General features: G+C 39.7%; 1 protein-coding gene across 8 annotated transcripts in view; it reads right to left on the bottom strand.

The window, feature by feature from the left end:
* tjp2a (tight junction protein 2a (zona occludens 2)) overlaps positions 1–22,802 on the bottom strand; it is a 43,916-nt gene extending 21,114 nt beyond the window's left edge. For 2 of the 8 annotated variants that reach the window (XM_085279005.1, XM_085279006.1), the window contains exons 1-3: positions 16,694–17,177; positions 12,824–12,953; positions 3,689–3,742 (exon numbers count right to left, since the gene is read on the bottom strand). In XM_085279005.1, coding sequence (XP_085135131.1) covers positions 3,689–3,742; positions 12,824–12,953; positions 16,694–16,800 — 291 coding nt within the window. In that variant the 5' untranslated portion in view covers positions 16,801–17,177. Of the gene's footprint in view, positions 1–3,688; positions 3,743–4,505; positions 4,694–6,884; positions 7,178–12,823; positions 12,954–16,693; positions 17,179–22,568 lie in introns of those variants that run through there. The other 6 variants (XM_085279010.1, XM_085279013.1, XM_085279011.1 and 3 more) reach the window with 5 other exon arrangements.
* Between the last annotated feature and the right edge of the window lie 251 nt (positions 22,803–23,053).

The following is a 23,053-nucleotide window of genomic DNA, read 5'->3' as shown; positions in this document are numbered from 1 at the left end:
CTAAATTCTTTCATCTTTAATAAAACGATCAGCATTGCTGCTTTACCAGGTGTAACTATAAAGTTTAACTTCCAGGCATCCATGAAAACAAACGTTATTACATTTAACGGAGTTAGAAGTTAGCAGGAAGCTAGCGGAAGTTAGCTCGCTAGTTTCGCTAGTTACCTAAGCATGATATTGCATGTTCTGACTGAGAGATTTCTGAAAAAAATCAAACGTACAGCTCTGCTATCACTTCCAACATAAATGAAGACAGGAAACTAAACAGCAGTGACGTTTGTAGGGTTACTGAAGTTGGGCTAGCTGGTATATAATGATGTGCTACGTGATCGCTAGCGACACAGCTATGTTAGCATAACATAAACAGTGAAGCTGGAGGACGAACACTAACACTTTTCCACTTATAAAAGTTAACGCGAAGGTTCTTCATGGTTAGAGACAAATGCAATCGCATGGCAGGATGCTGTAAACGGACCAAACTTCAGTCAGGAGAACAACTGAGATAATCCATCCACAATACGAGGTTAGTCATTAATATACTGCAACAACATGGGAATAGAGCAGCTGCCAGAGAATTCAACATTAATGAATCAATGGTACAGAAGTGGAGGAAGCAAGAAGAATGAGTTTAATAAAGTTTGATTTATCTCACTGCTTTGTTTCGCTTAATGTGCCTTATAATCCTGTGCACCTTACGGTCCGAAAAATGCATACTGCACACTGCAGTTTAATGTTGCAAAGCACCTATTTTTAACTTCAGTGGATATTATACATGGTTATGCTCAGGATATGTCAGCCCATTTCTACTGGAAATGCCTTTTGGTTAAACTTTCAGCAAGGAATTTGCATTTGCACTGTTACATTTTTATAAAGCTTTAATGTACATAAAAACCAGCTTCTTGTTTAAGTGAAAATAAATGGAAGGTTGTCTTTTTGCGCTAGTAATGTTGTGGAGTTGTATTTTGTCTCGCATCAATTATATCGTCGGTTATATCGTTATCGCAAATTTTCAAATATATATCGTGATAAATATTTTTGGCCATATCGCCCTGCTCTACTCTGGATTGTGTTTGTTCTTTTTGGAGCTTTTTAAATGCCATAATCTGACAAATGATATAAACTACTGGGCAGATATTGTACTACACGGTGTATTCAGTTTGCACTTTGTGCTGTATATACATGTCTGTGGATCTAGACTCCAGAAGTCATTTCTTTTTGGAGAAAAGGGTGGACGACTAAGTTACGAGCTGCAACCTACCTGAAAATGGAAATGTGGCTGAATGTTGCATACTGTAATAAATACCGTTTTAATCCCTTACAAGCAAAGTATGGGCTCTACCTTAGACCAAAAATCAAATAAATATCATATATTTAGACTCTGTGCTCCTTAAATGACATTAGAAATACTCTGAATATTTAAAGAGAGAAAATTCGGTTAAATAGTGGAAGGGACCAAAAAGTATAAGCACAAAGCAGAGTGTGACAGCTGGCTGTGGTGGGGTTGTGAGGGGGGGGGGCTCACGCCTACAGCAGAGGACCTTTTTGCACAAAATCTGCTTTTCTGGCCTAAGTGAGCCACAGCACGCGACAATGAGCTCATCATGATGATTACCTAAGCTCAAATGACTTCCTGCGCTTACACAGTCACACACGTGACTAACATAACAGCAGCCAGAACCCTGGTCACTGGATGATGGTTAAACAAGTTGAACGAATAAACGATTAAAGATGTGATAGCTGGGAAAAATCAAAAAGTGGAACTGAAGTATATCTTCATTTTTTAATAGTCACTGGATCATACAGTTTAGGATTCCTGGACTAAATTTTTCAACTGAGAAATAAATAAATAAATATTTTAACCTGGTATATTTATGTAAATGTATTTCTAATAAACTTAAGTTATTAATGATCAGAACATTGTTGAAAAGTAATCTAACTATGACCACATGTTAAACACTGAAATCTATTTTAAAAGGAACCCATTACGCCAATTTCTGTTTCATATTTTTTTTATTCTTGGACTCAAACCCTAAATTCAAGATGCCCCTTTGAGACCAACCTCTTTTTAAATAAACTTTCTTCTAATTGGCTGCCCCTCATCAACAAAACATTTGAACAGCTGGTAGGTGGGACTCACTCTCAGTGACATCATACAGAACCAGGGGAAAAAAATAAAAAATAAATTTGGCAACAGCCAATTTGCAAATCCCACATTGCTGCATTGGAGTAATGTAGATGTGGTCAAGACAACCTGCTAAAGTTAAAACCGATCATCTGAATGGGGATAATAGGTGATTTAACTGACTTTGAACGCAGCATGGTTGTTGGTGCCAAATGGTCTGGTTTGAGTATTTCAGAAACTGGTTATTTACTGGGATTTTCCTGCACAGTTAACTCTACGGTTTCCAGAGAATGGGCCCACAAAAGGGAAAACATCCAGTGAGCATCAATTCTCTGGGCAAAAATGCCTTACTGATGCCAGAGGAGACTGGTCCGCCACTTGGTACCAGCTGAGCATTGTTTAAACACGATAGCCTGAGTATTATTGCTGAACCTGTCCATCTCTTTATAACCAGTGTACCCATCGTCTGTTGTTACTTTCAGCAGGATAACACCCCATGTAACAAAATCATCTCAGGACACAGATTCCCATGTCTTGACCACCTCTTTAAGGTAGACTATAGACAGTATAAAAGATGAACGTTAGTTTTACTTTTCAGATATAAGTAACTTGGATGTGCTTTACACCTGCAGTCTTTTCAATGGCCACACAAAGCCAACAACTTTGGTTTCAAGTAAGACTTTGTGTTATATGTTATATGAGTTCTGTGGAAAACCAGAACTCAGCTCCTTTACTTTGTTACCTTTCTAAACAATTTCTTGATGTCGTCAGTCTCAAGTAGCACTGAATAAAATATTTAGTTGTAAATTATGGTCATCTTCAAAATCGACAAGGACAGTTAAAGCAGTCTTTAAGAAGCCTTGAGTTGCAATTGCCATCGCTATCTTGGTGTCTGACGTGATAATCCTTGTTTCTGATTCTTAGAATGAAAACTTACAGACTGGACTTCATGTTGTATTCAGTAAGACTGGAAACTAAGAGCTGAGCCCCTAAACTAATCAGGAAACTGTTTTTTGAGGGCGCAGAGCAAAACAGCCAAGCTGTGTTTTCCCAGGTAGCCTTCTCTACAACCACAGGTCACCAGCAGATCGCCATCTGCTGGCTATTAAAAAGAGTGCAGATTAAATACACTTATGACTTGGTTGTAAAAGCTAAATCCATCTTCCACACACACACACACACACACACACACACACACACACACACACACACACACACACACACACACAGGTTTGAATTATACTCCCCCCTAGCTGCTAAAAGCTCCATGATCCATTACTCTAAGTTACTTAACCCCGAGTCAAGTATCATAAGCAGAAACATAAACATAACTGTTCTTGATGGTTTAAAACATAACAGCTCTGCTTGAATTTGGTCATTCAGAGTTCAGGGGAATGTCACTGACATCATTTTCCCTTCACTATCGGTTCACTTCAAAATATCAAAGCAATCAATTAAATGCATTTCCTGTGATCCACCGGGGTCAACAGCTCGGGCTTATGGAAAACATGTGCACGCTGTAAATGAGATGAGGTTGGGAGTGTCTTTAGGTGCAGATGGACTCACCCTATGCAAGGTCACGGTGTATTGCTCCCACACGGTCTCCTCCATGACCGGGTTCTGAGGAGAGAGAAGAAAAGATTACCACGGATGGGTTTATTTCACCGGACAGATTAATAATGTATTTTGTGATGTAACAACAAAGCTAGTTCATTAGCCCATGCTTCCTGTTGTTACACAACCACAAGAACAATGACAGCCCTCCACTGGGCTGTTTAGTGCAAGCTGTGAAAAGTAACTTCTGGCTTTTGTTGATTAGAAATGGATTTGGAACACTTAAGCATCAGTTTGCACTCTTTAAATAAGACAAAACAAAAAACTGTATCAAACAGGCTGTATGAGGAAGCCACCGGCAGGTCACACTAAGAAATACTAATTAAAAGACAGACTCAAACTGACAGAGTGAGGAAAAAACTGAAATAAAGTGAAATTGTTTAAAAGATGTTTCCTTTTTAAATAGATGCTGCCACTTTATTTATATCTGTTAGGAGACTAAAAACTCATTCAGTCCAAAGAAAATCGCAAAGTTGGTCAAAAACATGCCCTTATTTTCAACAACGACAAAGGCGATTTCAAAATATAAAAACACGAATGACACATCAATTTTTTTACACAACAAACATGGAGAGAGAAATGGCAAACTACTTTATATCCGTTCACGTAAACTACCCGGAATTTTTTCACCCGTTAGTGCTACTTTTCTGCACTTCTGACATCCTCATTTCAAAATAAAACACGACCCAAACCATTAAAGAAACTCTCAGGTCATGCTGGCTGGCCAGACATCTGATCAAATTTAAGCTGCAATCAGAATAGCACTCACGAGCCCCTGCAGGATACGTATGGTCTTCACCGCGTGGGCCCATTTCCTGTGCAAGCTGAGGACCGTCTTCATCATTGGTGCTCAGTCTCTTTCCTTTCTGTGTCTCTCCCTGCTCACCGCCAGCGGTGCTCTGGCAGACTGATGTGCGCCACAGCCTCCTCCATGGCCACAGCTGCACAACCACCAGCAGCTCTCTCCCTGCATCTGCCCGCCCGCCCGCCTGCCTTTGACGTAAGAGGGATTCTGCTGGCCTACATTCAGCACAAATCCCACCGTCTGCAGAAAGTGTAAACACACAGGCACACCAGCTCCTGTGCAAGCACGCGGCGATCCCAACAACCTGAGAGTTCATCCACAAACGCGACAGCGGATCACTCGACGTATTCCGGCTTCGCCACGCGCTCGCACATCGAGATATATCGGGCACTTCCCAAAGTTTCAGAGCCAATTCTCACTTCACAGAGACAAACCCACAGTGAACGTTTGAGGAGTTCAAATCTGAGTTAGTACAATGGTTAGGATTTTACATCGTGGAAAGCGAAAAATCTCTGTGCTGCTGCCATTCCAGGCTCAGGCTTAGTGAAATGGGGGCATGACTCGAGCTGGCAGCACACCCATCATAACCCACTTTTTTGATCTTCTGGCCAGCACAGGAATACTTTAGGACCAGTGGCAGAAGCAGAGAGACCCCACAGTGGGGGGGAACAAACTCTTGGAGGGGTAGATTTTTTTTGTTTTGTTTTTTTTTTTAGATCTGGAAATGACCTTTGAAATGCCCATCTGGAACTTTATCTTAAACAGTTTTTCGCAAACCAGGCTCGTGTGTGTAGAGAGCAATGGATTGGAAACATACTGAGCCCAGCCTCAATAAAAAGGGGGAACATTTATATTGGAGGGGGGGGATATCACTTGACATCCATTTGCACCACAAAGGGCCAAACAGACTGCCATGTGTGAAGAGGGGAGACATATGAATGACTTAGAAATATGAGCGTGCTTCAGGCAAAGCCAAACCAATTTAAGTCAGAGTGTCTTTTTGTACTATGCGATTTGAACGTTATGGGTCCTCGCAGGCAGGCCCACTGGATAAGTCACAGTCCCTAGTGCAAGCGATTACATAACAAAACACAAACACATTTCCACTAATGAGGAGGGGAAATGACATACTGGGTTATACACACAGGATGTGACTTGGAAAACAAATTTAGAGGTACAGCTCATCACTTATCACAAAGAAAATACAAAATAAATGTGTAGCTGAAACACATACCATTTTTACTGTTACCGTAAGACAGTAACGTCTCTTGCAGAATTATTTAAGTACCCATCTATTCTTATATCAATCACGTTTGTCCAAAGAAAAATAACCTGGAACATGTTTAATAGATGGTAGACCTATATTATCATTTTCATTATAACTTCATTTGTTTGGGGGGTTTTTTTGGACTAATCTGAATGTTAAATGTAAATTAAGGTACAAAGTGATGCATTTTAATTATAACATTGAATTACATTGCTTTGCCTTCCCTACAGGCCAAAACTAACTAAATAAATACAATTATATAAAGTAGGAACATGACATGAAACATGCTACAAGAAAATGTTCAGTTAAGTTAAAGACTTTTCTGCCTATCAACCAAAGTTTTATTTAGGTTTTACAGCTTTGTTTAGAGTATAATCACATCATTTGAGCAACATGCTTCTCTTGTCCCAATTACTTCCCATCTTTCCTTGAAATCAAAGGAACATTATCAGGAAATGACAAAATGACCCAGCCACTTCCTGTGTTTATGTGCTGCTGATAAGAAAAGGCAGTGCAAGTCTACCCCCTCCTGGCCGTATACCTGCATTACATCGTGTGCCAGAAAAACAACTCCTGCATAAGTATATTTAATTTAGTGTAGAAAAACAACAACTACATTGAGTTTGAAGGCTTTAGTTTGTAATGCAGGGGGACCACAACACTGCCGTTTCCCGAGAAAGTGGATTTTCAAATAACCACAAGATAAATAAGTCCAAAAACGTTAAATCCGCTGTAAAATGTACCAATCGGTCGACTAAACAAAAACTGCGGATTGGATCAGAAGTCAAAACTAATCTTAAGACAACAGATGTGTTTAAAGTTAAAAGTTAGCTAACTAAACCGTTCGTGTAGCTGGTAGCAGTCGCAGTAGCAGTAACAGCAGGTGCAACAGGCTTCAGCAGGGATTCATGGAAACTCCCGACTTTTCCTCAAGGATAGTCACACACACATACACAGAGAGAGACACACGCAAACACACACACAGCACATCCATATGGCTAAAGTTATCTAATAATGCTACATTACACTACATTTGTATTCGTCAGTACTGACTGTAGGCGTACAAAAGGACTTACTGTTAAATACTGAGTAGCGTATCTGCTCAGAGAGAGCAGCCCCCCTCCGTTTACTGGCATCACGCACTTTGAACTGTCCGAGAGTGGTACCGAGGATTCAAACCAAACTACGACTAGTTAGGCGTTTCCGGTGGCACATCTGCCACAAGTTGTGAAGAATTTAAAAAAAAATTAGAAGCTTGAAAAAGTAAAAGTCCCGAATGTTTCACTCTAAGTGAACCACTTCACTCACAAAACACACAGACTTCGTGAATCCAGAGTAAAAAATTAGCGCCGACAGCTCCTAGCTTGGTTCAGATTGTACCAAGTAGGACCCCCCGGGAGGGGTGGGGTTAGGTCCAAACTAATTTAGATAAATAAAGACCAACTCGAACAACAGTTTAGAAACTTAACTTTAATGAAACTAATACTGATATTCCAATAATATGTGTAATTACAAACCGCTGATAACACAGCAGATAGAGAAATAAAGGTGGCTTACGACCACCCTTAGATCGTTGAGATGGACGCGTCCAAAATTCCCATTGATTTTTAGGCAGCCTGCTGTGAGGCTTCCAGCCAGACAGCACAACAACAGCCTTAATTAAACTAAGTGAGGAATATTATAGACATTAACCAAACTGTCGACGCGTCCATTTTAGGATAACTGAAATATTTTATTCCAACTGCTTTCAATGCAAAAAAAACAACAACAACGTTTATTCAGGGTGTGTAAATAATAATAACTCTTGTGAGTAAATCCAACACCCCTCCCCCAAACGACACATATATTTAAGCTCCTAAATATCTACTAACAGGTTTGACAGGAAAAAGTATAGTTTGTTCATTTAGGCAGAATGCAGTCATTTGTTGAGTATTACCTTACATTGGTGTTTGCTGTCTGTTAATATCAAATTTCCCCTAACTTAATATCTACATCTCTACATCTAAATGTGTATTTGCGACATTACAGATTGACTTTACATTACATTCAACCTCTACAACTTCAAAAATGTTTCCCAGAACTTTTCAAACACATCTTTTTTAACTTAAAAAAAAAACTTTATTCTTTAACGGGACATTTGACATATTTTGTCTTGCCTAGTCTGTTCAACTGAACAAACATTTATATTGAGGTTTTCTAGTCAAATGGACCACTTAAAGGGCTTTTTAATACAAGCTGACATGCCCAAATTCATACAGTAGTACTCTAGAGCACACTCACTCATATACAGACGGATGTGTTGGGAGTTACTTGGGTTTCAGTAGCTTGCCCAAGGATCCTTCAATATGTGGACCGGAAGACCTGAGGACTGAGCTACTGACCTTCCTGTTAGTGGTCTTCTGATTCCTTCTATTGTTGTAATAGGAAAGGATCTTCCACTACAGTTGTGATCTGTCCTTGCATCTGAAATATAACTTCTTTTTTTTTTTAGGTCATGGAATAAAGAGATCAGACTATTTTCCTCTCTCAAATGATGCACGCAGCAAGAAATAGTTGGCTTTGGATGCGCTTCCACCGGTGGAAATTGGCATTGTTTGATTCCACTCATCTACTAACAGGCAAATATATTTTTAACCAATGAGAGCAGCGTCTTCCTGGGTGACAATCAAGAGGCTCATATCTTGGAATGGCCTACACGCCTACCAGATCTCAATCTAATCAAACCACCTTTTCTTAAATAAATATGACAGACATCGCCATGATCAAAAACACAAAATGACGGTGCTCTGCTTCAACAGTGAAGTTACAGAGTCTAGGAGAATCAAATCCAAGGGGCACTGAAGCCATTTTGGTGGCACTTGGATGGCTCAACACCTTAAAATGACTCTTAATGTTGGTTTTCCTTTATTTGTCACCCATATAATACTATGTGAAAAACTCAAAGCTCCTATTATGAGAAGCTTATACAAAAGGTCAAGATGACACATGCAGATGTCCCACAATGACCCCTTGTTTTCCCCCCCCCTTTCATCTCTGTGTGCACAATTTACTGTGTGTACGAAGCCGCCCTCATCTGGTATTTTATCACAGAAGAATCAGATAAGAACACGCCAGCTGACTCTGAAAATGTCCAAAATCCTTTATACAACCTGATCCATCCCTTTAATATCCACCATTTTTACAAATTTCTGCTTCTGAAGAACACAGCACTTTATCCACACTTTTTTTAGGGCAGTGAATTAAATAATGACAATACAATTTCAGAGAAATTAAGGTCAACCCAAATAAATCAACACATTCCACTCCAACTAAGAGATGCCAAACTGATCTTAAAATAGGCCATCCAAATGCAAAACAGCTTCACTGCCCTGAATAATTTGTGGGAGCAAGTCATTAAAACAATGAAGCTTCTGGGACGTGACATGTCTCCCTGGTTAATCATCATTCTGGATTCAGGAGGGGTCACAACAGTGTAGTTATATTCAAATAAGGAAACGGGGAGGAAGCAGCCTGGGAAAGACTGAGTCACTGAACTTTATCTTCAAGTCGTCAATGTGTCAGAGCAGAAGCAGTCTCAGTCACAGCTTACAAATCATTTTTGCACAAATAGAGGAAAAAAAAAGGACATGCCTGCATTTTTCAGATCACTGATGGGATTACGCAAGAGTTTCGTAAGACTGAAAAATCATTAAATTTTCAACAGCAGAGTTTCACACAATCACCCGAGTGACGTTAACCACAAAACCCATCAAACCTTGCTTGACAAAAACAAACAGCCAAGAAAAAGGACACTCAGTGCGCTCCATGTGTGCACAGACAAGCCCTGAAAGCATTACACTCAACACAAGGAAATCATTAAAATGCAAGGATTTGACACATTTTCTTAGCTTAGATAAGCTCCAGCTAACAAGCAAAATCACTTCTACAAATACCATGAATTTAATTAAAACATTACTAAGAAAAAAAAAATTGTAGTTACCTGAATTACATCATTTCCACTGAACCAATTCAAGTAAAAATCATACTTTCATGTGTCTCATCTCAGCTTGGCTTGTTTTTGGTAGCTGGCGTTTTCCCTCTACCTCCTCAAAGTTTGCTGGACTCTCACTGATAGCAATGTCACACAGAACTGAAGAAACATCCACGTGATCACACTACAAACACAGGAACAACAGAGGATATCCACGAATTCACTTATGCTCCTTATCCAGGTCGTGATCACAGAGGCAGCAGCCTGAGCAGAGCTGCAAAGACCTCCCTCTGACATGCCATCACCTCTAGCTCTTCCAGCGATCTGTCAAGGCGTTAACAAGCCACCTGAGAGACACAGGCTCAATTTCATACCTCCTCACTCTGTGATGAGTCACCCTTGTGGCTCCTGGAGGGTCTCTTAATTAAGGTCCAGAGGTGAACACCCAAAGGCAACAGGCTGCATCTACACAACAAACATGTGGCCTTCATAGTATGCCACGGGACGAGGGCTGCTTGATTGCCTTCCATTGCTCTGCACTGGATCTACATGACTTTGGCCTAGCACCATAGACAAGCATACCAGGTAAACACATCGTTTTCAGGGATCTCCTAACAAACTGTTAGAGGGAAATACAGCAGGAAGCTGTGGGAGGTCCTCTGATGCTGAAAAAAAAAAAAACAACCTCTAACATCATCTTGATGCATTTTATGTCACTATCAAGTAAAAGATCATGTCCACCGCTAATTGAAAAATGCTGTAGTACATTTCAGAAATGATAAAGAGTCTTGGAAAACTTGACCTCTGACCTTGACCTTAAAGGTTGAGGTCACTGAGATTCATACATGTTTGGGATTTTTAAGCAGATGCAACTATGGTATGAATTTGAAAATCACTTTCTTCTCGAGTTATTGCAGTCACAAACCTGCGTCCATGTTGCCCGACTGACAATACAAAAAAAAGGGAAGAATAATGCATTACAATGTGCTTTTCAATAACATTTACAGTCAAATCTTTCCTAGTCATACACAAACACATGGATTTCCACCATTCACAAGTGCGTGCAGCCCAACACAAGCACTGCACCTTCACAGAGCAAGGTTAGTAAGCATCAGTGCAGACTCAAACCTCAGCTGGCTATTCTCAGAGCTGAGAAACAGCAGCAGCTCCAATCTGAACCCCTCCCTACAAAACAAACTCCTCACTCGGTTTCCGCCTGTTGTGTTCGCCTCCTTCTCGCACAGGGCACCACACAGCCTTCACAAGAAAACAAGAGGTGGTGACTGTGGTCATTGTAGAAAGCTCTGCAAACAAATGACTGAATCTTTGTTTTCCCCAAAGCTTTTAATACCACAAAAATGAACACGAACACAGCAGTATCAGCTTTACTTTGATGCTTTTGTGGGGAATTTAACATGGTTGGAAAATAACTAGCGTCTGATTTATTATCTTTAAAATCTCCATAAAATTAAAGACAATGATTGTACTGTGATTTCTTTTATGCTAACATGCAAAATGAGCTTTCAGTGCAAAAGCTCCTTTTTCCACACACACACAAACACACACACACACACACCACCTGGGAAACAAACCATCAAACAACACCGCACATATGCAAATGGCTTAGTCATCAGTGCTGTTGTTCGCTCTTTCCTGTCACTAACATTGAGTAGGTGCAGAGAGAACTGAGGCTGAGATCTCACTGACGGCACAACGGCTAATTGAAAAGCCACTAGATTCACTGCTAGATGTTTAAAGTACAGTAAACTACAGTGTGGTGATTTCAGTTGTGAATGGGAGGGATGTCTGAAGCCTGGGAGGACCTCTATATCAAATTTTAACTTCAACAACAAGTTTGTCTTGCAGCGGTTGATATTAAATTATTTCACTCAAACAAAAATCAGAAAAATGTTAATGATCGAAAGGGTTATACTTACTAAATTCTGGGGGGTTCATGTTGATGAACTTCTAAATTTTAAGAGGCATATTGATGAGTTAATGAAAAAATTACCTATGTTGATATTAGCGAACTACTTACACCGATCGTTATTAGAGCCTCACTTAAGTTACTGTTATATGGTGCAATACTTATCCTTCCCATATCAAATAACACACACACTTCAAATAAAAGACTTCAAATATTATGGTCCAATCTAGATGCTCCTTCTGATCCCCTTTTTCTTGGTTACAAACCTCTAAATTTAAAAGAATATAACATATTTCACAATGACTGTGCTATGTATAGAGTAGTATTTACATTTAACAAAAGACTTTGTGAGCTTATCCAATATTTCATCCTTCTCACACATATAATACGAGAAAACAAAAACACCAAGATTTGAAGGGAAAGATTTTAAACTCTGGTTGGCTTTCTACCTGAGATTCACACTTATTTTTATGTGAAACTAGCTAGAGGTATTGGTGTGTTAGTGTATTAATGGATGGTTAGTGTAACAGTGTTAGTTATATGTTAGGATCTTTAAGGTTACCTTAGGATACTTTAGTGACTAGGTTAGTTACAGTACATTGGTAATTCTATACGCATTTGCTGTATATTATCTGATGTTTTGGCCCCTATTTATAAGTTGAGGTTAGCTTTTAGGAAGCACCATTTCACAAATAACCATCTCATATAGACTATCATGTTGGAATGTATATTTTGATTGATTTGTGAATAAACCAAACTGAAACTAAAGCAAAATAAAGCTCAGAACTGTGTACTCAGTTCAGTAAGAGACTGGACACTGGGTAGAGTTTAGGCTCAAACAGTCGAGTATCTGAACCAGTCCTAGCAAAGTCATTTAAAAATGTTAGTTTTAATGTTGTACGCCACGATTGTCACACGTGATGGCCGACTGACGGTCCTCGCCTTTTTTTCTTGGCTTAGCTCACTGAAGACTCAATCTATTGCATTTGATACCAAAAAAGTACCAGGTACAAGGCACAATCCACAAGGTAGTGTTAGTGAAGAAAGGAAAACAAAAAAATATCACATAACTCGAGGCCAAATCAGATACAGTGTGGACGTTTATGTAAAAGACGTACCATCATAATAGCCGAGAAACTGCGTGAAGACAGGCGGCGAAGATACAAGTACTGGGCTTCTCTGGACCAGCAGAACTTTCTGCTGCACTTGAGGAGGTCAGTGCTGGTCTGGTCAGAGCCAGGCTGATCCCTGAGCACATAAGAGAAACACAATATTACATCATAACCAGCAGTGTTACCATAATGAAAAGGGATTATTTAAAACTTTCACTGTATAGCACTTTGTCTAAAGGGCAGCAAGAGGAGTAGATTTATTTCTTTAGAGGATGCTTTGACCTTAAAACATAGCAATTTGTTGAATAGTCTGAAATATTTAAATAGGCATGACTCAGAAAATCATGTTGTCCAAGTGAGGTGTCAAGAGATGCTTTGCACCAGGCGGAGAGATCTATTTTTATACAGCATAAAAAGAATAAGGCTCTCTAAACATTCCTGAGTTATGTAATTGCTTTACACATTTCCTAGACATGTTCATTTATAGTATTTTACACAGTTTGCAGGAAACATTAAATAAGAGACTTTAAAACAAATTATGGAGGAAAAACTCTTCTTGGGCTCGACTCGTAGTTTTGCATGACTTTAGTTGAAAATAATCTATATTTTTCTGACATTTGGACGTAATCCACCTTCTCCCTCATTCTCCTTCTCCTGTTAAGCCATCCTTCTTTTGATTGGCTGCCCCTCGTTTGAAGAACAGGTGGGTGGGGCTTTATGCAGATCCTAATATGGCAAGATTAAAAATTATCTTAAAAAATGTTTAAGGGCAATCAAAAGCAAATCAAAATGATATAGAGTATATAGTATGATGGATACTTTAATAGAATTAGCCACATGTTTCTCATTGGTGCATGACACAGTTAAACCAGACTCACCAGAAGACCAGACAGACACAGATAACAGACTATTATCAAACTCATCTCAAGTCTCATTTTAAGCATCTCTGCCATTGATCACAAGCAGCATGTCCAAACATATGGTCAACACCCATCCCCAGCTTCATGGCATTGTGTCAAACACACTGAGATGATCTGAGTGGATAAAGTCAGATATCACGTACAGAGAGGGAAGAAACCAGATTTCCTCTGCGTGACCAAACCTTAACTGTTACACTTTCAAAGAAACCCAAAAAAAACACACTCTGTGAATGCAAAAGGAGGGGCTCAGTATTTCCAGGAAGACCTGAAGCGTGCCTGGGGATAAAAACACTGGTGGTGTCTCCACTGACTTCTTACCGAAGTCCGCTCTGCGCAGACTTCATTACTCTATGAGCGACTACATTAACCCTTGTGTGGTGTTCGTATTTTTGTCACTCAGCCAGTGTTCATGGGTCTGGTGGACCCGCTAGAGTTTTGGCTTTCCAAATTAACACTATCAAACAATTTTATGTTAAATTACTCAACAGATGTTTACTTCATCCCAATTACAAGACATATGAACAGCAAACCTGGTTAATTTTTTCCCTTTACCTTTATTAGATCACATTTATGAATTAATGTGCTTCTCGTTTTTCTTTTATATAAAATGTTATAAATAAATCAGTTATAATCAAGTGGAGTGAGTGGAAAGACACAACACATTTACACGTGAAAAAATAATTAATTGTTTAATTTTTCTTTTGAAAAAAACTGAACACGGGTCTCACAGACCCGAACACCATACAAGGGTTAAAAGGGCATTTAGATATTTTAGTACCTCATTTCCTACAAGCTCATGGATATTTATCCTGGCATTTATAATTATGTTACTACTAAAAGCAGGATACTCAGAGGGTAATGTAAAACAGAAAGCCAAACCATTTTAATCCCTAGTATGAGCCACGCTCCAAAAACATATCCTATTTGCTATATCCATTCAAAACAACTCCTCCATTCTTCATGAATGATTTCATTTGGGGAAAAGAATCAAAGTCACCTCTTCAATTTGTTTTGTTTTTTCTTTTCAAATTACAGCTCAATCAACAGTTTGCATTTACTTGCATTCTGTAATGATCCAAATTTATAATGCATTTTCATGTTGCTTCCACATGCTCCAAAAACTGATAAAAAAGGAAGCATTTGTTCTGTTGATCGCCCGCCCTCTTCTGTTTTTTGTTTTCCTTTTGGTTTGTCTTCTGTGTGGGACTTTGTGACTCGTTCCTGTAAATGATTACTGCTTGCCGGCTTGCTTCCAAGTAATTGCTGCATATTAATATTAAAGATTTCAACCAGTAAAACCTAACATGGCTTTTATTGCGTAGCACACAAAGGAAACACAAAGGAAACAAAGCAAACTTCAGCAGCACTTGTGACAAACAAATTAAAAGTATTGTCATGATGTTTTTGACAGTGCATCTGAACTTACAGACCAATATCAAAGTTTTTAAATTTCAATCAGATCTGGATCCTTCCCAAAAGTTCATTATATCTAAGTTGGACCAAGCCCTACCTATGAAAAAAAATATTGAAATGGCAAATCTGTCCATAATATTGTAGTAATCCTGCTAACAGACAGACAGACAGAGAGATAAACTGAACCAATCACATAATCTGCTGGGTGGAGGTAATTATGGCTGAAACATAAATTGCTCAATAACCTTGGGATCAAGAATATTTCAAGTATACCTCCCTCAGTTGCAGCTACAAAACTGATACTTGAGGGTGAGGTAGTTCACAGAAGTAACATTGTTTAGGGCCTGCTTTTATTAAAGCTTGTAAGTATTTGTATTTCTCTACTTTTCCACAGATTTGTCATTAATGTGACAAGCATTAGTTTGATTATTTAATCCTGTTGTTATAGTTAGATTATCTTGGATGTGTCGAGTGTAAGTAGTGAACAAGTTTGTGCGCACAGAAGAACTACATAATTATGAATGAATGAAAAAAAAAAAATATATATATATATATATATATATATATATATATATATATATATATATGACAAACTAATGAGGTAATAAAGCAAGTTAGTCGCTCAGCATGACAAACTGAAATGTATCAATACAAATGCAGGAGAAAAAGCTACAAAGACAGAGGATGAGGAGGTTTCTACTTTGAAACTTTAATCAACTTTAAACTGTTTGGAGACAGTGGTGACAATTTGGCTGTCACGATACAAACGATAAGAAATTCTTTGAAGTGTAAAAGGAAAGAGGCTGAAAATGCTGCTACAATAGTTGTAGCCTGGGCGGGGTTCCACATTAGGGTTGGGCGATAATGTGCAATTGTTACTCCTGACTCCCTTTGTTATGGGTCGCTGCTCGAGTCGAGGTGTGTGAGTTTAACTTGGAAGAATAGTGTATTGCAATAATTACTGAGGCTGGTAAATAAAGCAAATACTAAACTGAAGCAATTTGTTGATTGGTACATAAGTAATTATTGAAAAATTAAAAAAAGACTACATAACAATGATTTTAAACAAAGTTTTAAAAAGAAAACATTTCCTGCCAAATGCAGGACACAACACAAACACGGGTCTTTCTTTAAAAGAAAATTACTTTCCACATTACATCACTGTGTCTCTCTGTAGTGAGAAGAATGTGTCATGCATTGTGTTTACAATCCACCTGTCCGATTCCTCCCCCTTCCTCGTGGCAGCTAGTGGCCCAGATGGTCACAATGTTGATATATTTGCCTCACAGATTTCTGCCTTTAAGGATTATGGTGAGTAACTGAAACACAGTTTCTGTGCTGTGTGAATGAAATAAAATACCTTCCCCTTCCTTCTTGCTTGGGAAACTACTAACAATAGAATTATCTGCATGACCACCAAACTGTTTTTTCTTCAGAAATCTTTTGATTCCCCCACTGAACTGCAACAGCAGGATATAAAAATCCATCTTCTAGAAGGAAACATCCAATACAAGTACCGGTACGGTACAGTAATCAAACTCACCCTGGGGGTCTCCACAGTTTCCTGCCTGGTGGCAGCAGCTCCCGTTTGTTTAAGGGTACAATCCCCATCGCTGCCTGCATGATCGTGATGAACTTCTTAAACTTCATCTTCTAACTCTCCTTTATGAACATCCCATGGACCTCATCACTAACTGCTGCTACACTCCCTGATCCCAACCTGAAGTGATGAGTGTCTACTCATCTCCTTTGGCATCATCAAACTTGTCTGTTCTTGCGCCTCAGTGCATCACTTTCTCCAGGAGACTGAGCCACAGATTGAGCGTCCAGTGCTGCGCGGTTCCCGCGGCGTGACCACTAAGGGTCCTGTCCTCAACCGCTGACTCCCACAGATGTCCTTTTGGCTTTTCCAAGCGAACGAGGATGAAAGGAAAACAAACAGCCACGTTCCTGCCAGGAGGTGGGCTGGCCGAGAGGGGATAACAACACGTCACTCTTACATAATTCTCGAGCTTCTCTGGACATTACACTAATGAAAATGCAGCTTCTGCCACCACCGCCGCCGCCGCCGCCGCTGTGACTGCTGCTGCAGCCGCTGGGATAATTGTGGTACTAAGCCTTGACAGATCATGCATGCTCCCCGCCCCCTTCTCCTATAATCCCCCCATCCAGGCTTAGTTTTCTCACCATTTACACCCAGACAGATCCATCTACTTTGAAAAAAAAAAAGAAAAAAACAAATCACATGATGACACACCCCTCAATACCAGAGCTAACCTCTAATGGACGAAGATTATTAATGACAAAGCAATGACCAGACAACTTTAAGCTGCAGTCAGTCTGCAGTTCAAGATTTGCACAAGAACAGATGTGATGCCACAGCACGTTTTCACACCCATGTTTCACTGGAGAAGCCAAATGTATCTGGCTTCTGTGTGTGTGTGTGTGTGTGTGTGTGTGTCTTTCAAGCCCAAATTCACACCTTCATCTGACCCAGTTGATTTTTCTTTTGTGATTGGCTGGCTGCACAACAAGTTTCCACAAACCAAAGTGACAGACTTTCACAAGGCGAAAGGTGCAAGACAGGACCTGAGAGTCAGATAATGCCTTGACTTGCAGTCTGCAACTCACTTCTCAAAAATGTGATTTCATCCTCAGTATTCTGAATTTGTGGATTAATAATTGTTTAACAATGGTTTTGCAACCATTCAGTCTCATTAGTAAACTTCAATAATCCATCCCCAACTCTTCCCTGCATGCATCCCTCTCCTCCCTCCCACTTTGATATAAACCCTCGGCACGCACGCAGATTAAATGTATCTTGCCATCCCCGAGTCACCAGATGACAGCAGGCTGCCATGTCCTGAGAGGTTTGAAATAAATAAATAAATCTTTGTGACCTCTTGATGAGCTGCCAGCCAATGCAAACTCTTGACAGAATTTATATTCAAGCTGCTTGTATGTCTGGATTACGGCTCCGGATGGTCCTGCCATGAGAGCTGCTGCAGATTTCACTGAGCAGGAAAAATCCCTCAGCACTCCAAGAGGGGGGAGCAAAAAATGCCAGGAGCGCAGCAGGGGAGACACAGAAATAGCAAGACTATTTTTAAAAACACTGGATAACGGCAACATGCGGGGAGAGGAGGGGAAAAAAATGAGGAGAGGGGTTTCTTTTGAGTTCACCCTGTATGTCTGTTTTTGTCTGATGAGCCACAGATTAAGAGCAGTGGCTGGACCGAGGGCAAAATTTACAGAGCAGAGTGACAGTCGTTTTTATCATAATCCAACACTTTACAGTAATCTCACGGGGAACACTGATCCAATCCACACTGAAGAATGTGTGTGCGTACTTATGACTAACACATGTGCAAACGTGAAAAAACTAAACAAGCAATCACACCTGTGAACACCTGGCACATGGACAATGATGACTGGTTAGAAAGCGAGTTATGTAGCAAACTATTTTTTGGCCAGATACCTACCAGCACAATGGTGCTGAAAATACTGCAGGTAACAGTTTGTGAAATAAAGCCTGTGAAATCAAAGTTTAACAGTTTAAATAAACAAATGATGGATGATTTGAGGAGCTCCGTGCTAACTGTAACCTGATAATAAAAGGTGGAAGTGCCAAAAAGTCCAGTTCCTCTAGCAGCTGTTTAAAGCAAGTCAACCCCCCATGTTAAAATGTCCAACTTTACAGCCAGGTAAGACAGTTTTTTTGTGTGTGTGTGTGTGTGTGTGTGTTTGTTTTTTAAATAACTCATCTGCCTGGATAACAGCCAACTGCTGTCTGCCAAGCATCACCTCCACCAAATTGAGCGTCTACACCGCGTTTGTGCTGTTGGTGCCTTTTGGAGCATAATGAAGTTGCAAAAATGAGCAGATATGAATTTTGTGTGAGTGACAACCGTTTAATTTGTGGCTAATAACCAAGCCTGCTAGCCTTTGGTTGATCACTTAAAGTGACACCCACACACTCTCGGTCCTTCGGGCTCCAACAAAACAAAATGGCAGCAGCCAAAACACTAATACTGTCACTTTAAAATATGAAGTCCAGAAACCACTAAGTATTTATATACAGCCTGTAAGCTTTGAATTGAAACATATGGGAATTTGGTCAGTTAGGGTTTGGCATTTGTATAGAAAACGTGGAAAACTCTAATCGGATGTATTCATTGTGACCTTGATGAAGCTGTCCATTTCCTGGTTCATATACGTTCCTGTTCTCAGCTATGACCTGGAGCAGGGGATAATAACTGCTCCAGGGGCTAGGGTTAGGGGGTTAGGGTTAGGGTTCAGAGGAGTGCTGTTCCTCCTCCACATGGAAAGAAGCCAGCTGAGGTGGTTCAGACATCTCACCAGGATGCCTCTGAATGCATTCTGGGAAAGATATTTCAAGCACGTCTAATTTGGAGGAGCCCTGAAGGCAGACCTAGGGCGGGCTGAAGAGATTATCTCTCAGCTGGCTTTGGAATTCCTCAGTAACCCTCAAGGAAGACTAAGGGGGTAGTGTTAGGGAAAGAAATGCCTGATCATGCTTAGACTGATGCCCACACAACTCAGACCAGGATGAGAACATGGATGGATGTTCAAGTTAAAATAATCCCTTGGAACTGTATCCATATCCACAAAGGAAATATATACTGAAATTTATTTCAAAATGTATTTTTTCAGCAGTAAAATTCAAACCAAGTTCTTTATCTGTCAAATATTATCAATCTATAACGCATCTGAATTAACCTGAGAATGCACACTGCACCACACACGCAGCTCACGCCCTTTAGTTTTTAAAAAGTGGGAGAGTAATTCATGGTTCCAGCTAATTCCTCTGTAACTGCATGTTTTTTTTACTTTTTAATGAGAATGAGTTCTGTTTTTTCCCCCTCATCTTCCCACAGGGTGAACAAATGCGGCTGGAGCTGCTTGGTCTTCTTAATGCTTTTACATAAGCAGTTTGTTTCTCTGCCCCTTGTCACTTCCTCACATGCTCGAGTAGTGCTGGGGTGCTGCATTACTAAGGCCCGGGCCATTATGCAATGTCCGTATGCAATGCATGTGAGTGCCAGATGGAGGGACACATGCCACTCACAAATCTGGGATGAGAGTGTGCAGACAGAAAGGGAAAGGGGAAAAAAAAAAAAAAATCAGTATGCACATCCCCTCCACAGGTATAATCTGGATCAGCTGCAAGCATGTAGTGACATGAAGATGAATTAAAGAGTCAAAAAGCAACACGAGAGCGAAAAAAGACAACATTTTTCAGTTTATCTATAAAAAGCTGGGTCTCCCTGCTAGATGTGTTTCCGTTCAATAGCAGTGAGACATGAGCACCGTGATCCAAGAAACTAAATGACACTGTAGACGTCCCATGTAGATTTCAACTCTTTTGGGGATGTACCAGCTGTGAAATTAAACTGGTCCAGGTCTTTTATTTTTACAAAGTCTTTTGGGTTTTCAGACATTTAGCTTGAACAAAATTAATGTGACACAACAGACAGGTTGAAATGTGAGTAAGCACAGTACTGTAAACCACAGATCTACAGATATTAGAGAGAACACCACCCAAAGTAAGGCTTATGCCACAGCTGTCCTAAATTAACAGTATTGGTAATTACCAAAAATATTGTTTATGTTTCAGTAATGGTTAATCCACCGATAAGCGCACACTCTTTAACTGAAATGATATTTTTAACAGCATAATACAAATATTGTAATTTGCAAATTTTCAGACTTACCATTTTACAAAAAAAACCCCACAGGATCGTTTTTTGATTAAGATGCCAAATTACAGTTATTTACTTGCAATCCTGAACAAGTAATTTTAGTGGTTGAACGTTATACTTGAACACACGTATCAGGAGGTATGTGTACAATTCCAGGTAAACACCACCACATGGAAAATTTATATTCACTATCATTTAATGGCTACTTCCTTTTAGATACTGAATTGTAAGCAAAATAAAAGAACTATGTCTGAAAACATTACACAACATAAGGGCCACAAACATGTAAATGCAAAGATTTCTAGATGATAAAAGTGCAACTATGCCATTTGTTTTATGGGTGCACATGCTGTATCACCATTTACACACAGTGTTTAATGTTTTTTTTTGTTTTTTTTAATTCTCCCTATTCCCGATCTTTATGTTTTATTCTAAAATAATTTATCCATAGAGCTTAAACTGTTAGTTTAAGGTAAGAAGCAGCCTTCAGAACTACAAAATGAAACCAATGTGGAAGTGCCAAAAACAGCTGTTTTTCTAGCGGCCACTTGTTAAAATTTAACAGTTTTACAGGGTAAACGGCATGTTTACATCCTGAACCTCTATGAATAGTTAGCACTTTCATAACAGCTGTGTGGTGATTATTATTAATATTATTATTTCAGTTTTAACGTATACGGTGTGGCTCCTGTTATTTGCACGTGTCCCAAACAGGCAGTTTTAGGCAAGCGATGCATTATAAGCCTCAGGCTGGTGGTACATTTTGGAACATTTCTGAAGGAATTACCACAATAAAATCACGGCTAACTATAACTTTTAACAAATTAAGTCCTTTGGAGTAGCATGTGTACATCTCCGTGTTTCACTTGCACAGTTTATAGAGACGGCCTGTTAACAAAGCTAGGACTCCAAACTCATCCAAATATGATCATGGTTCCACATAGCAGTGGCTAAAAACAGTAACACCGAAACCTCACATTCCTAGTCTAATGGCACTGGGTGATACGACTCTAGGTATATCAATATTTTATCGACAGTCTATGATTCAACCCCATGTTTAAAATGGTTTATAGCTTCCACCCTTCGTTCTTTGAACCTCAACAGTTATCAGAAATGCATGTCAGTAAATAAAAACTTATCCGAGAGGTTTTTTTCCTCTTGCTTTTTTATTATAAGTATATCATTTGAGATGATACTGCTTTATATGTATGTAATGAAATGATGCTTTTGAATGTTTGTTAACTGTTAAGATATAAACTAATAATAAAAATAAGAATCATTAAACACGAGGAAACACTCACAGTGCGAGCCCCTGTTCAATTTCACAATTTTATTTAGATTGCGCCACATCACAACAACAGTTGCCTAAAGGGGCTTGAGGCGTGCCTCTAGTGCGCTGAAACTAGTAGTAAGCGCATGAATACACACGCAGAGGAGACAGCTACACGCAGGCCCGAATACAGTGTAGGTCATACCTGACGTTTTGACAAGAAGAAACTATCAAATAAATTAAAATATGACACCTTGCTGCCTTCAAGAACCAAGCTAAAAAATGTTATTAGTTGCTTAAGCTGTCGGAGCCCCACCTTAAATTTACACAGGCACCAGATAAAGATGGGGTAAAATGGCAGTGCGCGCCACAAACACAGTGAAAGCAAATCGATACTCACTGCGGACAATGCCGGACCTACTTACCAGGTGAAACTTCGTGTGTCCTGTCCTTATGTGACCGCAGGCAGCAGAGTAATCCCAAAAGCTGAACTGGACAAAGGAAGGGTGAGGAAGGAGAGGATTTTGACGGAACAAAGTTTTGGCGAGCCTCGAAAAATCCTTCTTCCTGGTTCTCTCAGGTATGTGGGCGTAGCTTAGAAACTGCAGGTGTGCTGTGTGTGCAGCTCTACTGCAGTTTCACCCATGACCTTTTTGGGCGGTGCCATTCTTCTGAGTCACTCTTCCGGTGTCATAAAAGGGACTTTTATACCGAAACTACACTCACCAGCTACTTTATCAGGCGCTTTATTGCTTCTACTTGGTTGCGATAGCATACCCAGTGATAGCAAGAGCGTGGCTTTAATTCTTTATGGCATATTCCACAAGTTGCAGGAAACAGTCCTCGGAGATTCTGGTCTGTTTTGACATGATTTGACAAAGTTGCTGCACATTTGGTTGATGCAAATCTC

The sequence above is a fragment of the Mchenga conophoros genome, linkage group LG7 (assembly GCF_057382185.1).
Source record: "Mchenga conophoros isolate Kocher_MC1m ecotype Shallow Benthic linkage group LG7, M_conophoros_male_GT1.1, whole genome shotgun sequence".
Lineage (NCBI taxonomy): Eukaryota > Metazoa > Chordata > Actinopteri > Cichliformes > Cichlidae > Mchenga > Mchenga conophoros.
This window is presented reverse-complemented; position numbering and strand designations above follow the sequence as displayed.